This window comes from Taudactylus pleione, unplaced genomic scaffold, assembly GCF_031769625.1.
Source record: "Taudactylus pleione unplaced genomic scaffold, aTauple2 ptg000396l, whole genome shotgun sequence".
Lineage (NCBI taxonomy): Eukaryota > Metazoa > Chordata > Amphibia > Anura > Myobatrachidae > Taudactylus > Taudactylus pleione.
In genome coordinates, this window is record NW_028284797.1 from 2308901 (window position 1) to 2326209 (window position 17309).

General features: G+C 42.2%; 1 protein-coding gene and 1 pseudogene across 1 annotated transcript in view; both read right to left on the minus strand.

Annotated features, from left to right (window-relative positions):
• AMPD1 (adenosine monophosphate deaminase 1) overlaps positions 1 to 17309 on the minus strand; it is a 147246-nt gene that overhangs the window by 99608 nt on the left and 30329 nt on the right. The window contains exons 2-3 of the mRNA XM_088446290.1: positions 8302 to 8476; positions 4789 to 4945 (exon numbers count right to left, since the gene is read on the minus strand). Of these exons, the coding sequence (XP_088302416.1) occupies positions 4789 to 4945; positions 8302 to 8476 (332 nt within the window). The remainder of the gene's footprint in view (positions 1 to 4788; positions 4946 to 8301; positions 8477 to 17309) is intronic.
• On the minus strand, positions 10624 to 10742 carry LOC148506773 (5S ribosomal RNA; annotated as a pseudogene).

Sequence of the window (17309 nt, forward strand, 5' to 3'; positions counted from 1 at the left end):
CCAGCCAGTGATGGTTGGTAGCGTGTGAAATGACAGTTGGTGTGGCTCCCCTATTTGAATTTTGAACTGCTCTGCAGCCCCACCTCTCACCAGGGAAGTCCAGAACCAGAGCATTGTGTCCCTCCTGGAGAGGGTCATGTTGGGAGGTATGCATATCTAATAGGTTGTGTAGCACTCGCACTGTACAATTTTATAACTTTATATTCTTTCTATTTTCCTTATTTCTATGTATTTTTTTCACTGATTTCTTTAGTCACAGTAGAGCAATCACATCATATGTTTATGTATGTATGTTTCTTTCACAGGCAGCATGGAGCTGCAGCTGCGTCAATGGTTGCCATAGCAACCTCCGGAGACACAACGTGTGACGTCATCTCTAGGTGCCCGCACCCTCTGGTCACGTGAACGCGGCTCAGGAGCAGCCCAGTACAGTGCACGCTAGGTGGGGTATAAAGGTAAGCTTCTTTTTTCATTTATTTGTATATGTATTTTCCTGAAGACGGGGCCGAGAGAGTCCCGAAACGTTGAAGTAAATACTTTGATATCAAGTCCTGGAGTGGCGCATCGTGTTTGCCACCTTGTGTGGTTTTACACTTAGTTTCTACATTGCCATATCGTGCGGGCACCCAGGCCACTACAGCAGTGAGGAACATTGAGTGCCGAAGCCCAAATGACTGCATCTCACAACATTTGGCTCTTGCATGTGGCGTTAGCTTTCCAAGACTTAAACCCCTGTTCTAACATAGCATATTTCCTAACACTTCAGAAGTCTAGCTGCCACTCAATCTATTTTAAGCGATATTATAATGTTCATGTCTTATTCCTATCTGCACCTCTAGCTCCTTCTCTACATCATGTTCATAAAGGTCAACAGCTGACATCCATTTGTAATCTGATATCCGTGCCTTGGCCTTATGTATGATATAGTAGACATCCTGACACAGATTCCCACAGCCCATTAAAATGAGTAGCCCAGGCTTGTCACATAACACTTATCAGTCTCAGTAATGTACTTGTACCTTATCAATTTTGATAATTAATAGTGTCAAGCTGGGTACACACTGACAGATATTTTGGCTGATCAATTGATCGGCCAATATATCTATCTGCTGCCCGTCGACCAGTGTGTACTCACGATATGTCGGTGAACATCGTCATTCACCAACATATCGCATTGGCTGTTCACGTGAAATAACCCGCGTTATTGCTGGCAGTGAGAAAGTGGTATAAGCAAAATCCCGAGTTGGTGCGCGTTCACATTTTCTGCTAATCTGAAAGGGGTTTAAGTAACAAATCCTCACTACACTTCTCCACAAACATTTAGCAAAGATAGAGAAATGGAGGTTAACTGAATAGCATATCCAATACAAATATCTAAGTGCTACCTAATACTAATTATAGTAACCTTATAACCAATACCAGGGCCGAAACTAGGATTTCTGTCACCCAGGGCAAGACCATAATTTCAACACCCCCCACCCCCCCAAAAAAAAACAACAACATAGAGGACAAAAAGATTGTGTGGTTTTCTGACACAGTAATGCCCCTTACAACACATTATGCCACACAGTAATTCCCCTTGCAACACATTATGCCACAGTAATACCCCTTACACATTATGTCACAGTAATGCCCCTTACTACACATTATGTCACAGTAAGGCCCCATATACATTATGCCACAGTAATGCCCCCCAGTGACAACAGCCCCCCCAGAACTGACAGATGAAACACTATTAAAATCGGACTTACACAGTAAAATGGGATCTCCCAGTAATCCAGCTCCCTCCTTTTACCTGCCGGGGCTGCGTGGTGGGTGAACTCAGGCGACGCGGGATGGGACGGAGATGCCACATGCCGGGGATCGGTCAGCGCCACTGTCTAATGTGGCGCCTGTCGCAAACCAATTGGAGCTCATCGACTGGCAGCCGATGGTGATTGGCTGCCGGTCCACAAGCTCTGATTGGCTTGCGACTGGCGTCTTATTAGACTGACGGCGACGCTGTGTCTCTCAAGGCCGGGTTGCAGGAGCCAGGCATTTGCCTACAGGTCCCGGCGTGCGGCTCCAAAGCCACATGTGCAACTACCTGGGCCCCCCCCACCTTGGCAGCCTCTCCTCATCACCCCCTCAACTCCGGCACCCGGGGCACGTGCCCCCTTAGCCCCCCCCTAGTTGCGGCCCTGTCAATACTCAAAAAGGCCACTACTAATAACCAGAACAGGAATTGCATCAGGGCCTTATTAAGGGTTCCAGATGCCGTAGGCTAATACACTTGTAGCTCCCCCTGTAGTGCTGTTTAACACACAGTGTGTATGCATGCACAGGAAATCTTCATTGCTACTGACATTTGCAGTAAGGAACGTTATACAACTGATATGTTTGACATTGGCATCTAATGAGCTAATGATGTTTATGCAGTGTAAAATACACACTGGATTATTGGGAATGTGTTAAAGACTCTAGGGATAATCTCATGCAGCTCTATAGGAGGCTACCCAGATTGCACTGTAGCACAATGTATATACAGTCAGGTGCATAAATATTGGGACATTGAGCGAATTTTCATATTTTGGCCTCTATTCACCACCACAATGGCTTTGAAATGAAACAAACAAGGTGTGCTTTAACTGCAGACTTTCAGATTTAATTTGAGGTTAATTACATCCAAATCAGGTGAGCGGTGTAGGAATTACAACTGTTTCTATATGTGCCTCCCACTTTTTAATTTTTAATTTTATTCACCGGCTGCCAACTGTGAGCCGTTCTCCTAAATCTTGGAGCCCTAGGTTGCAGCCTAATCAGCTTAATGCAGAGGTACCCAAACTCAGTCCTCAAGGCACCCTAACAGTCCATGTTTTAAGGATATCAATGCTTGACCACAGGCAATTTAATTAGTACCACAGTCAACCACCAGTGCTCTACTATGGATATCTCTAAAATGTGAACTGTTGAGGTGCTTTGAGAACTGCATTTGGGAACCTTTTGCCTAATGGTTGATCAGACACTGATTGCATCCCTTCAGTGTTAGATCCTGCTCCACCTACTTGTCATACCGTCTACATACATATGTGGAACAGGAGTGTTTGTGCTATGGAGAGGTAGTTTTGTAATTACAACATGCCCCCAAGTGAATGACTGTGGAACAATCTATAATCTGTAAATTTACTACAGAAGCAGATTTGTTCACAGAAGAAGGATACTGAGAAGTCCACATTTACATGGCCAGACTCATTGTACTGACACTACTGCAATATTTTATTTTTATCATATATTTTTTTCTTTTTAGAAACTGTGCCTCCTTCTCCTCCTAATCTGTGATATTATACACCACTCCAGTATACACCTCTGTGACAGATGATTATACCATGCCACTATCCTATACAATATTTTCCTACATCAGATAAACCTCACCAGTTTTGATTTTTTTTCACTATAAAACGAGCAAAGGAATGATGAACTACGTGTTCTGCAGAGAAAGATCTGCCTCTTTGGGGAGGATTTACGAAGCAGTGGCTTCTGCAAGCTGCAGATTCATGGCGGGTTGTAGCTCCTTTTTTAAAACGGCACCCGACGTCAGTGTATAGCATGCAGCACTTTGCACTGGCTCCGGGTGCCGTTTTAAATAAGGAGCTACAACTCGCTGGGAAGCAGCACTTGCAGAGGCCTCTGCTTCGTAAATCCTCCCCTTTGTGTCTAGCACCCATCAGCACAGGACCCTGCTGACTAATGCTAAATGTTGCCCTGCTGCAAATGTACTTTGTTAGAGACAGTGGGGCCTGAATGAGATATGTACGTAAACTCAAATTTTTGGGGTCTGCACATGCGCAGGACTCGTTCTGCACATGTGCAGAATGAGTACGCAGTGTCCCCAAGCCACAGCATGTCAATCATTGGGGGGCGTGGAGGGGGGTGTCGCCAGCCTGCGTTCCCGGAAATGGTAGCATGTCGCCCCCGTCTTCCGAGAGTGCAAGGAGGATGCAGATTTCCTGGCCTCATGAGTGGCAGGAGGTGGCCAGTCTGAGTAAGCTTCGTCTTACTTAGATGGACGACGCTACAAACACTTTACAACTGATGGTAGCGATGTTGGTCAGATGCTGCATCTACGGACGCAGCACTTGGATCTGCAATGCAGGCTGGAGGCGACGTTGTACCTCAGATGCCTCCTGCAGGCATTAGCATATTAGTTGTACGTTAATGTACGTTATTGGACAGCCGCTTCCCTACAGCTGTACTATACCGTACATATCTGATGATCTGAATCAAGCCCTGTCTCAGTACAAGTGTTTCTAATACCCCTTTTACACCGGAGCTAAAGCCGGGTTTTTGAAGGGTTAACCCGGGCAGCTCTCTGGTGTAAAAGGGGTGAGGGTTGAATCGCCGGGTCGAGTGACCCGGCAATCCAACCCAGGTAACTAGCAGGATTTAACACGGGCGCAGCCCATGAAACCCTCCTGTGAGAACAGCGCACTCCGGGTCACGATGACCTGGAGGGCGCTGCTAGCTGGCCGATTGGTCCGTCTTCAGTGGCGCTTGGAGATGACGTCATCTCCAAGCGACCACTTTCACTCCGCAAAAGCCAGGTATATGCAGACCCGACTGCGGTGTGAGCGGCGCTCTCAGGAATCTCCCGAGTCGGCGCCGGCAAAATTCCGGGTCTGATCCGGATAGGAACTTTGTTCCAACTCTGGGTCAGACCTGGAATTTAGGTGGAAAAGGGGTATAACATAGTACATAGAGTGTGTATTTCCTTATATTTCAGGACACAATGAATGTTAATGATCCCATTACCCCTGAGGCATAGTCTCCTGTAATTTGCACCCTCTGGAAGTCAGGAACACTTTTATACAGAGGAGCTGAGTCTGCGGAATCCACTACAGCAACAGCTTTCTGTACGGCTTCAGGAACTTTGACAACAATTGTCTTCAGACGTTGCAGACGCTTCTTCCTATAAATGAGAAATTACCTTTATGTCATTATTTGGTGCTGTAAAAGAAACAGTGGTCTGATATAATAATTGCCTAGGAGCTGATGTGAGCAACCATAAACTCTTCACATGTCTAGGAGCTAACATACTGGCAGAAAGTACAGACTTAAAGCACTGATAGTTTAATTGGCTGTTGACAAAAATGAAATGTTTTTGTATGATAGGAAATTTACAATGTGAGCTACAATTAGGCAAGGACTGATGCAAATTATTATGGGGTCTATTTATGAAGAAGTAATAACCCTTTTTTGCCAAAGGAATGGGGTTATGACTGCTTCCTCCTAATTAACAAGAGGGCTACCACAGAGTAATCAGATTTCTTCTGCGGCCCCTCTATTTTCGTTGGTTACTGCATCTCAATAACCTGCTATAGGCACTTTGCTATCCAACAATTTAGCAAGCAACAGAAAGCAAAGCTTGAGCGTTATCCTATACCAGAGGTTCCCAAACGCGGTCCTCAAGGCACCCCAACAGTTCTGGTTTTAGAGAGATCCATGGTTAAGCACAGGTGGTTAAATCAAATTGACTGAGGTACAAATTTAGTCACCTGTGGTCAAGCATGGATATCCTTAAAACCTGGATTGTAGGGTGCCTTGAGGATCGAGTTTGGAAACCTTTGCCCTATACCCAACTATGGTGACCTGTGAAGCCAGAAATGCTTTGTAATACCGCTTTTATACTGAAATTCCGGGTCTGACCTGGAGGTTGGAAAAGGGTTCCAATCTGGATCAAACCCAGAATTTCCCTGGCGCCGACCCAGGATATTCCCGAGTCGGCGCCGTTCACACCGCAGCCGGGTCTGCAGAGACCCAGCTTTTCCGGCGTTGAAGTGGATGCTTGGAAATGACGTTATCTCCAAGCGCCACTGAAGCCGGCCAATTGGCAGGCATGCGGCACGATCCAGGTCACCCTGACTCAGATCGCGCCGTTTACACTGCAGGGTTTCTCGAGTTATTCCCGTGTTAAACCCTGCAAGTTACCTGGGATGGATTGCCGGGTCACTCAACCCGGCAATCCAACCCTTTCCCATATTACACCAAGTAGCTACCCGGGTTCACCCTGCAATAACCTGGATTTTAGTTCTGATGTAAAAGGGGTATCAGAGAACTCCTCCAGGTTAAATCATGCTCTTATTGCTGGACCTCCTCATCAGCAGTTTTTAGGCTGCCAGTGAGGGACAGAAAAACTATGCACAGCAGCAGGGATTTTGATAAAAAATGGCTTCTAAAATGATAATATCAATGCAATAAGGAACAAACTGATTGCCCCATCAGTGTTAAATTGATCCTTGAATCTATAAAGTGCTGCATAATATGTAGGAAAATAAAAGGCTATTAAATTATTAGAACCTATACACTAGACCAGAGGTTCCCAAACTCTGTTATTGCAGGCCAGGTTTTAAGGCTATCCATGCTTGCGCACAGGTGACTTAATTAGTACCTCAGTCAATTTGATTTAATCATCTGTACACAAGCAGGGATATCCTTAAAACCTGTACTGTAATGTTGAAGTTTCGGAAACTCTGCACTAGACAATTACTAGTTCCAAATCTTTTTTACTATGCATCATTGCTTTAGTGATTAAGCACTGCACATAATAACATACATTTTAATGGGTCCTGACTATTTGTCATGCTTTTTTCATCATAATGTATTTTAATTAATAGATTTTTGTTCCAATTTGTTTCAAAACTAGTCTAAAATATATTTTTAAACTAAGAAATAAAAAAGGTATTCCCAAAAAGTAAAAATTTGGTCTGATTGTGAAATGTATCAAACCTGCAGTCATCAACTGGTTAAGACAATAACAAAGCTGCACAATAATGAGGAATAGAAATCTATAAGTGAAAATAAAAGTTGCTAACTGTCTGTAATAATGGTAAGGTGCATTTACAAATCAGGGATGATATATCAAGCAGTAAAAAGAGTGAAGAAGTGGCCCAGTGGAAAAATTGCCCATATCAACCAATCAACTACTACCTTTCATTTTTTAGAATGGACTTGATATATGCAATCTCAAAGCTGACTGGTTGCCAGTCGACAATTAATGAATTTAGTAACACTTTGGTTGCTCATTTAGACTTTGACATTCACCTGTCATTAGCCAAATGCTGTAGTACCCATAATTATTAATGGCTGCAGGATACTTCCTGTTTTATTTCCAGACCTTAGTTAGTTGGAAGCATAAGAAGTTACCAGATACTATACACTTGGCCCCAAATTTCCAGGCAGATTAGCTGCAGGTGAATGTCCAGCAGACTCTTCATATCAATGAGTTTTAAATTGTGTACTCACATAATTTCAGTCATCATTTCAGTGCAATCCAAGCATCACTAACTGACTGTTAAATATAGTCCATAGCTTCCAGTACACAGCAAGTTTGCCCATTAGCCAAATCACTTCTATTATTTGATCTTATTAAAGTGGGATCCCTAAGATCCCACTTTAATAAGTGTAAAGGCCCCATACATCAGCGACGGAACACTGCGTTTCTGCGATACTGCTACCCGGCATCGCAGGATCGGTGAAATCCAACATGTTGGATTCACAGATATTCCGATCACGATCAAAAAATGATCCTGTTTGGCACATCGTGAAATTTAACATGTAGAATTTCACCAATCCTGCGATGTACACCGATGGCCGCCGGTCTGCATTTCCGCCTGGCGGATTGGCGTTTCCGATCACAGGATCGCGAGCTTGGACGCCTGATGTATGGAGGGCTTAACACACTGGGGGGTAGATTTGACTGATAGTTTGAAGACAGCAATAGGAATAAATGCTAGACCAGCCTGGCGAGAAAATGCTAAAAATCTTCTGTATTAACAGAACGTGTAACATTCATTGTATGAAACAGTCTTACTTCCTATAAGGGTTAAGTCTTCAATTTTTCTGATGGATATTTCATCAATGATTATATAAAAAAATAGTGTTATACAGTGGGAGTTGCTTATTAAATACGGACAATTGTATATTGCCATTTAACCTTCCAGTGCATAGTATAGTCTAAATCCTGAACACCCTGGAAGGCTTCAAATGTGACTCAGATTTCAGCAATTATTATTATAAAAAATAATAAAAATAAAAATAATAATCTAGTACAAATAATAATAATAATAATAATAATCTAGTGCAAAGTAGGCAATGAAAGTTATTGTCTGTTAGGTTGCTATGGCTTTACTGCACATTTTATGCCCCCACTGGCTTTTAACAATATCCAGTGAAATACTAAAATACTAAACTTGCATTACCTCCTTATTGTGCATTTTAATTTTGTTTTACTTTAGGCACATTGTGACATCACTGAATGCATCTTACCTTTTATCCTGTGCTTCCTTAGTATCCAGCATAACCAAGTGATCTGTCAATTCACTGTGTGCAATTGGACAGTTTTCCACAACATCAAAGGGAGATATATCTTCCTTGGTGTCCACATTTAGAACTTCGGTTGCAAATACTTTCTCAGCCAGAGTTCGGATCTCATCACTACTTTCTGAAGGAATAATATACAAGTTACCAACTGCAATTACTGGACTGCTGCTTGTTTTGATGCTATCACTTTGCATTTGGGGACAAACAGTGGTGGCCAAACTGTGAAAGATCTGGCTGTTCAGAGCTTGCTGCTGGCATTTGGCTAGTATTGTTGTAAGACAACCGTATACACTGGCCACTAGCAGTCATCCTGAGATTCCATATTCCAACATGCTCATTAATAGATTGATTTAAAATATTATCAGGCATTGATATTACAGTGTGTGTGGTCATCTTTAGTCACAAAATATATTTTATATATATATATATATATATATATATATATATAAAATAAATATATATATATATATATGTGTGTTTTAAAAGGGAAGGATCCCGGCGCCAACTTAGAGATTTAAAGAGGACTCTTTAAAAGGTGTATCAGTATACGTTCTCCCTTCAGGTAAAAGGGTGTCTGCTATACCCAGAGTAATAGGATTTTTGGTGAAATCCTTATGTGTAAATGTTCAAAGTCTACCAGGTAATAGAGCAACTGACGTATAAATAAAAAGGTTTTTGCGCAATAGTGCTTGCAAGTATGGTACATATAACATGTGTTTATAAGATGTGCAAATAGTGCTTGCAAATATAATACATACAACACGTGTTTATAAAAATAAATAACACATTTTAATATTAAAAAAGGGAGGACCTACATAGGTTAGGTCCGTTTGAATGAACACAGCAAGTGCAATTGTTAAATATATACAAAGTGCAATCGTGCTGATAAATCAATAAATAAATAAATAAATATGCCTTATATAAAATACATATATTCATATAAAAGTTAATGGAAGGATATATAAATATATAAAAAAATAGGAGAAACATATAAGGTCAAAGCATAGAAGGATTAATACATATTAACAATTTAAAACTGATATTTAAAAGGTTCTTAAATTGTTAAAAAAGGGAGGTAAATAAACAATCCAAGAAGTATCTTTGAAGGTATAGCTTATCTGTATCAGTTCATTCAGACAAAAGCAGCTATTTCCAACGCGTTTCGTCCGTTTAGGGACTTCATCAAGGGGTACAGACATTCAGGGGTTATCGCTTTATATATCTACTTTTAAACAGGATTGGAATGTCTCATTGAGCTAATTAGTGATGTCACTTCCGGTTTGTTAAAATCGGAATTGTGTTCATTCTCTTTAGTCTCATTAATAAGTGTAGGTAATGGGAGTTTGTGGAGTGATAAAAGTCATTTCCAGATGGTTTTGCAATTACAAGCCATATCCTGATCGTTTGCCAGCTTGCGTTCTGGCCCGCTTCCACTTCCGCCCACCGATGTCGTCATTACCGGTTCCGGCGTGTGCATAGGTGCAACATGACGTTCTCTCCTAGCGCCCGCTTCATGATGACTCAGCCGCCATGTTGTTGTGGTCCGTCTGGTGTCCGCATCATGTTGACTTAGCCGCCATGTTTTCGTAGTCCATCTAGCCCTTTTCAGGTATAGTCGTAAGCATCCTCAGTTAGTAATCACACTGCTCCCGCTCTGTATTATGGTCATGTTGTATCACATGACCTTTCTCCACATCATCGTTGCTAGGGTTACCCGACTGTTATTCTTTTAGGTTCCTTCTGCAACTAATGATGGTTAGAGAAGGAAAACATTTTCAGCAATTTAACTCATTTAAAACACGCTTTAAATGCCTAACTATCACATGAATCAGCATGATAACTGGAAAATTTATTAATTTTGTAGCAGGACGAAAAATATGTTCAGTATATAATTAGAAAAAAAGTACTAATTCCTATATATGTGGATCCCACAGAAATAGTAATCCATGAGTCAAGGTAGAAAATGTGTGTTTCTGATATTTTGTGAAAAGTACTTAATGAAGAACAAAGAAAAAATATATATAATAAAAAAAAAAAAAAAATAATTTATATAATAAATTTTTTTTTGGGGTAGTCCAATGTATATAATCCATTAAAAGGTAAGAAATAAATTCAAGTCGATAGTCCAGTTCTTTTTAGATGTCCAGACAGTGGATTGGAGATGTAAGAATGGCTTTAGCAGAGTTCGTGATTCTTCGGCTTGCATGTGGCCCCTCTTCCTTTATAAATGGTCTGAGTGGCTACCCTGTGCTCTGCTGTGGATAACATCAACTACAACACTGGGTATTCCCAGGAGGTCCCCCATCCAAGTACTAACCCAGCCCAATTATGCTTAGCTTCCAAGATCAGATGAGATTGGGCGTCAGTACAATGGTAAGGTTGTAGGTAATACAGGGTATCCACAGCTACCAACTCATCCATCATAGGAAAGGGGCAATCTCGTAACTTTCATTAAAGCCATTTGGAGTCATCGTGTTTACTTGGAAAATCCAGAACATTTCACGCTGTGAGAGTTTCTTGCCAAGGTCTCTTCCTCTTTCCCCCAAGGTTACTTGTTCTATGGCCTTGAAAGTACATCCTTCAGGATTAGATCTATGATGACTGATAAAATATCTGGATACTGCGTGTCCTTCAACTTTGTTTTTGATATTGCGGACATGTTCTTGAATCCTTAGTTTTAGGGGTCTTTTGGTCTTCCCTACGTACTTCAGACCACATTGGGATTCTAATAGATAGATGATCGAAGTTGAATTACAATTCATAAAATGCTTTATCTTGAATTATTTAGAGTCGTTGTGATTATAAAAGACCTTTCTTCTTGAATGGAGGTATCTGCAAATATTGCAGCGGCCACATTTGTAGCATCCCAGACATGGAGGAAGTATGTCCTTCTTTGCTTCATCTCTCAGCATACTTGGCGTCAAGGAATCTTTTAGATTTTTTCCTTTTCTGAAGAGGACAGTATTGTATTTCAATAGGTTTTGTCTCTTTAGATTTTTTGTTTTTTCGGCTGCCTTGTTCAAAAGTGCCACTGGATATTCTTTCTGCGTGAACCTTTCAGTATATATTTTGATCTGGTCTTCGCAATCACTCTCTCTAGTGCAGTTCCTCTTAATTCTGTGGAATTGGGAGTAGGGAATATTGTTTTTCCATTTCCTTAGGTGTCCACTCTTGTAATGTAAATAGCTGTTGGTATCCACCTCTTTTATGTGGGTTTTGGTGGTCACTTTCCCTCCCTCCTGTTTCAGAACCAAATCCAAGAATTCTAATGAAGTGTCACTAAAATGGGACGTGAATTTTAAATTCATGTCATTAGTCTCCATATGTGTTAAAAATTGTTTAAAACCTCCTCTGTTCCATTCCAGATAATGAGGATGTCATCAATGTACCTTTTGTACATGATTATTTTATCCTTGTAGGGATTGTTAGTGTACACATATTATTTCTCCCAGTATATATATATATATATATATATATATATATATATATATATATATATATATAGCTCTGTTTGTCATGGCCTCCATTAGGACCAATCAAAATCCATTTTAAAGCTATGAACGTGGGTGGTACTCTAGCATTAAGTAAAATGTAGAGAATCAACCAGCAGTAAAACACTTCCACCCAATTGCCAAGTCATCATGTTAGAACACTTCTATGGCATTAAAGTCACTCTAAAATCGTATTTGCATATTTAAACTAACTACTATAAAGATCCTATTAACATGTAATGATTTGAGGCCACCTCCCCTGGGTCTGTTCCCTATTATATTGTCAAAATTGTAACCTGCTTACTATTACACCATTGATGTTAAACCATGCCCACTTGGAGGTGCGGTCGCGTACCCGATCGCGGGCGTGCATCTCGCGCTATGTGAGGCACGATTTACCGCACCAGCAGCAACAAAATAGCTGGGTCATATACGTTTGACACCAGAAAAAGTCAGGAGGCTGACAGGCCTATTGCCATCCTTGTATAGAAGTGACATGCACACTAAAGCTGGGTACACATTTGGCCACCAACCTATCTAATGATTGATTAGTGCATAAACACCAATCATTCTGCCGATGTGTCAGCGCTGATATCACAACTGGGTGGGCATTTGAAGTTGCCGACCCAGTTGAGAAGTCATTCACCGCCGGGTCCCCGCAGCAAGTGTACAGGCGGTCGGCGGACCGCCCGTACACACAGCCAGATGCGCTAATATATCTGCAGATATATATAGGCCATCGGCTGTACTGCACAGCCGACGCGATATGTCTGGGTATGACATAATTTACAGACAAATTGAGAGTACACACCCACCGATGTGCTCGCGATATATCGGCCATTCAATCGATCACCCAGTGTGTAACCAACATAAGAGGAAATATTCATATGCTATGTTCACAGTCCCTAGACACTAAAAACATTTCTTATTGCTGCAAAATATAGTTTTCACTCTTTTTATTACCTAAGGGTGGGTACACACCTAAACGACCGGCAATCGGGTCGATGATCAGGGCGATTTGTCTTCACCCTGGACATCGCATGATTGCCGGTACACACTGCTCGATTTAATGAACGATGGAATGATCAGTTGTTCCATCCTTGATTTATATGTATGCCGCCGCATGGGATATCGTGTGATTGGCTGTGCAGCGCGGCCAATCACACGATATCGCATGCGACCGCGGGAGCGCACAAATCGGGCATACACACTGCATGATATGCCCGATTTGTCGTTCCGATTTGGCTAAATCGGCCAAATCGGGCCGATATCGTGCTGGTGTGCACCCACCCTTAGGGGTTAATTTACTAAAGGTCGATTTGATGGTCGATTTGAAGTGTGATTTAGCTCACTTCAAACTGTCTCAAATGGAATTGTGACAACCCCGTTTTTTTTACAAGATTTACTAATGGTCGATTTGTTTTGCGATTTGCAAAACAAATTCGATTTGATTCGGTTTTGAACAGTGATTTGCAGTTCGATTTGACATGTTCATGTACAAATCGCACGGCAAATCCCACTTCAAACCGAACTGCAAATGCCCGACTGCATTGAACTGTTTCATGCCTTCACTTTCAGCATGAGCAGTTCGTTTTCACACAGATACATGCAGATATTAGTCAGATACACTCAATGGAGAGCCGCACGGTAACTAGAGTTTATACTACGGTTCCCATCATTGAGTTCAATGGAGGGAGCCATTCATTGGCTGAGAGGTGGGGGCTGACCTCTCTCAGCAAATTAATGCTCAGACATGGACCTTCAAAGGAGGAAGCCACGTCTGAGCACTTCATTCGGGAAGTAATAATCATCCTGGTTAGGATGGTTATTGCTCAGTGCGAGGGTCGCGTTTTTCGTTTTGTTATTTTAACTACACCTTGGATGCCTACTGGACAAGGGGACCACTTGAGGTAATATAGGTGAGCATGTGTGAGTGGGTATGTAATATGTATGTATGTATTAAACATATACTGTGTAAGGTGTGTGTGTTTATTTCAACATTTCTTTACAGGTGAACTACAGGTCCCAGTTAGCCCTTAATGCTCCGCATGCTGGAACTTGTGGATCTCCAAGTACCAGCATACGGGGGAGGCTTGCTGGGACCTGCAGTTCTACTGCAAAGACAATGTTTACCATATTCTTTTAATACACTATATTAACACAATCAACCCGACACCCACCGCCCAGGGGTGGCGCGGATAGCCCTGGGCTATTAGCCTAGGCTAGTGGTGCCCTGGAGAGGGAGACTCCTGTATTGGCGGGGTCTCCAACTCCCCAGGGATCCCTGGCCTGGGCTGACTAGCGGTCAGGGCTGATGCTGCAGCTGGGCTCCCCTGACTGTGGCATCAGTCCCCCATTAGAAAGGGTCCATGGCTGGTTCTGTGAATTACAGGGAGACCCTAAACAAATTTTTCCCTGTAATTCCAGAACAAGCACTGGTTCCCATAGCCCAGTGCTGGTTGAACTAGGTACAAGGAGACCCTATGCAATTTTTTCCCTGTACTTAGTCAACCAGGACTGGGTTTGCAAAGTCTGGGGCTGCTTCTGTTTTGGGGGTGGACCTCACGTCAATTTTTTTTTACATTTAACTCTTTATTTGCTTTCTACAGTCAGATACATGCAGGCATCTCACTGATGTCTGCATGTATCTGTGTCAATCCGACCTGCTCATGCTCAAATCGAAAACATGAAGCAGGTCTATTCATTTGATGATTTGAAGTTCGATTTGAAGTCCGATTTTGAGGTCAATTTCAAATCGAATGATAGTAAATAAGGGTTATGTGTATTGGGCTATGTAAAAGTACCAGTGTTTTCCCGATGTTCGCTTTGAGGTCGATTTGACTAAAATTCTATTTGAAATTTGATTTTACATTCGATTTGGCCTTTGGTAAATACCCAAATGCAAAATTGAATACAAATCGAATGAAAATCGCACCTCAAATCACTCAAAATGCCAAATCGACCTTTAGTAAATGTACCCCTTAGTCTGTTATCCCTGTTCGTTTAAAGAATTATTCTGAGACGGCAGAAGGACAAATGTGACACATAACAAGCCAAATGTGACGGATGGGCCTCCTTGTTCCAAATTTCAGAAGCATAGTGACAGCTTTAATACTTTCAAGTGCCAAATAATAGTTGTTAGAACTTGGCCTTCATATACTTCATATTCTGCGATGTGTTCCACTGTGCAATGTGTTATACTTAACACCTTTTTATCTGGTCTGTCAAATTACATATTATATTCTGTGCTTAATAAGTCTGCTTCAAGTAATGAAAGGAAGAGGGGGGGATGTACTGTCTTGTTGATATGTAACCTGATATGTAACCTCCTATCTATATAGTTGGCTCATTTCACTTCAACAGATACTGTAGTTATAAACTGGATATGCACAGGGCCGGATTGAGGGCTACATGGGCCTGGAGCTGAAAATGACCAAGGGCCTAGTATGAGAAGCAGAGGAGGTGTGACCAGTGCTGTGTGGGTGTGGCCAGTGCCATGTGGGCGTGTACATCCCTATACTCTCAGCCCCAATGTCTCCTTAAATATGTAAAGGAAAAAAAATGCTTAATTTTGTGAGGTAAATAGAAATACCATTTCACTACTTATGATTTATGGCTGACCATGTGGAGAGCAGATGGCCAGTCATCATCATGTTGTCATGACAATGGGCCTATTTTTATGTGGAGGCCTGGAGCTGTAGCTCCATCCGCCCCATTGTTAATCTGGCCCTGGATATGCATCAACTATATCTTATCAAAGTTACAGTGCAGCTCATTTCCATTCTTCTTGACAGACTAACGTGAAACCTTGAGATTTGTCTGGGGTTTACCTGTGTTAAGAACATGTTATAAATATTCTAATGGGCTAATGACTCACATAGGCTACTCTGTTTCCCTGTAGAATAACCTTATTTTTTCTCTTGCTTTGTGCATAGCATCATTGCTCTTCTGAAAAAAAATCTTCACACAAGTGGCAGTCTCATGTGTAACCACATATCTTATTGTGTCAAGAGGATGTTTCTGCTGTATTACATGAATTGCAGCAGCGGGAGACAAAGAAACTTAGGGCCCCATATAACAATGAGGGTGGGATGCATCAAGGGTAAATATGTGATCAAACCCTGAAAATGTGAGTTTGACCACATTTTTCATATGCACTCCAGGACTTGGTTGCGGTGGGTAACGCCCATAGAAGCCTTTGGGTTCCTCTCCGCCGAGTGCTGATAGAGGGATCCAATCGGATCCCTCCCAGCACCCCCTGCGGCATGCGTGTCCTTCTGCGCATGCTCTATGCATGACACCAGAGTGGCTTCTGGGTCATAGACCCTGAAGTCCCTCCACCGCAAAGGGGCGCTCTTACCGACAGAGCGGTCCTTTGCAGGGATTGTCATGCATCCCGGCGTTACTAACGCCGACATGCATGTGATGACCGGTGGAATGCATCGCGAGTGTGATGTGTCATCCATCCCGCCCTGAGCGTTTTATCACTCATTTCTAATGGTAAAAGGCAGGAATGCACCTTTTTGCTATCTATTAAGGCAGATACCGGAGTTTGTTCTATTCTAGGGGTTTATGTACCAAGCAGTGGAACCAGTAAAGTTGCCCATAGCAACCAATCAGATTTGAAGTAGCATTTATCAAGTACAGTCTATAAAATCATAGGTAGGAGCTGACTAGTTGCTATGGGTAACTTCTCCACTGGTTCACTTCTCCATGCTTTTCACTGCTTGATACATAAACCCCTTAGTGAGCAGCGCTCGGCTGCTTTCTCCAGTTCATACAAACAGTATGGGCTTTATATTTAACAGTGAGCGGTGTCTGCGACTTAACGCTCATTGAGAAGATTCAAACGCATCAGTTAATCCTGATGTTCAACTATATCGGCGCATGGTAATGTCCCAGCTGTCACGCCTTAGGGTTGAGATTGGTCGGAACAGGTGTGGGAGGCTGAAGAGGAGACTAGGGAGGCGTGATTGAATCAGGGTGGCTTGAGTCAGGACTTCCTTATGCATTGAGGGAAGATAGGAGGCAGAAGAACTGCTAGAGGTGATGAGCCCGAAGGCGAGGACAGTAGGGAACAACTTTATAAGACTGGAAATTGAATTGGAACTGTAGTGTTAGAATCCAATTGAAACCGATATAGTATAATCATGATATGGAACTGATGAAGCAGAGTCGGATTGGAACCGATGCTGTAGAATCGATGATATGGTATTGATGAAGCAGGGTCGGATTGGGACAGATGTTTGGAGACAATCGGATTGGGATCGATGTTTGGAGACAGTCAAGTTGGAACTGATGTTTGGAGACAGTCAGGTTGGAACTGATGTTTGGAGACAGTCAGGTTGGAACTGATATTTGGAGACAGTCAGGTTGGAACTGATATTTGGAGACAGTCAGGTTGGAACTGATGTTTGGAGACAGTCAAGTTGGAACTGAGGCCCTGATTCAGAGCCTCTGACA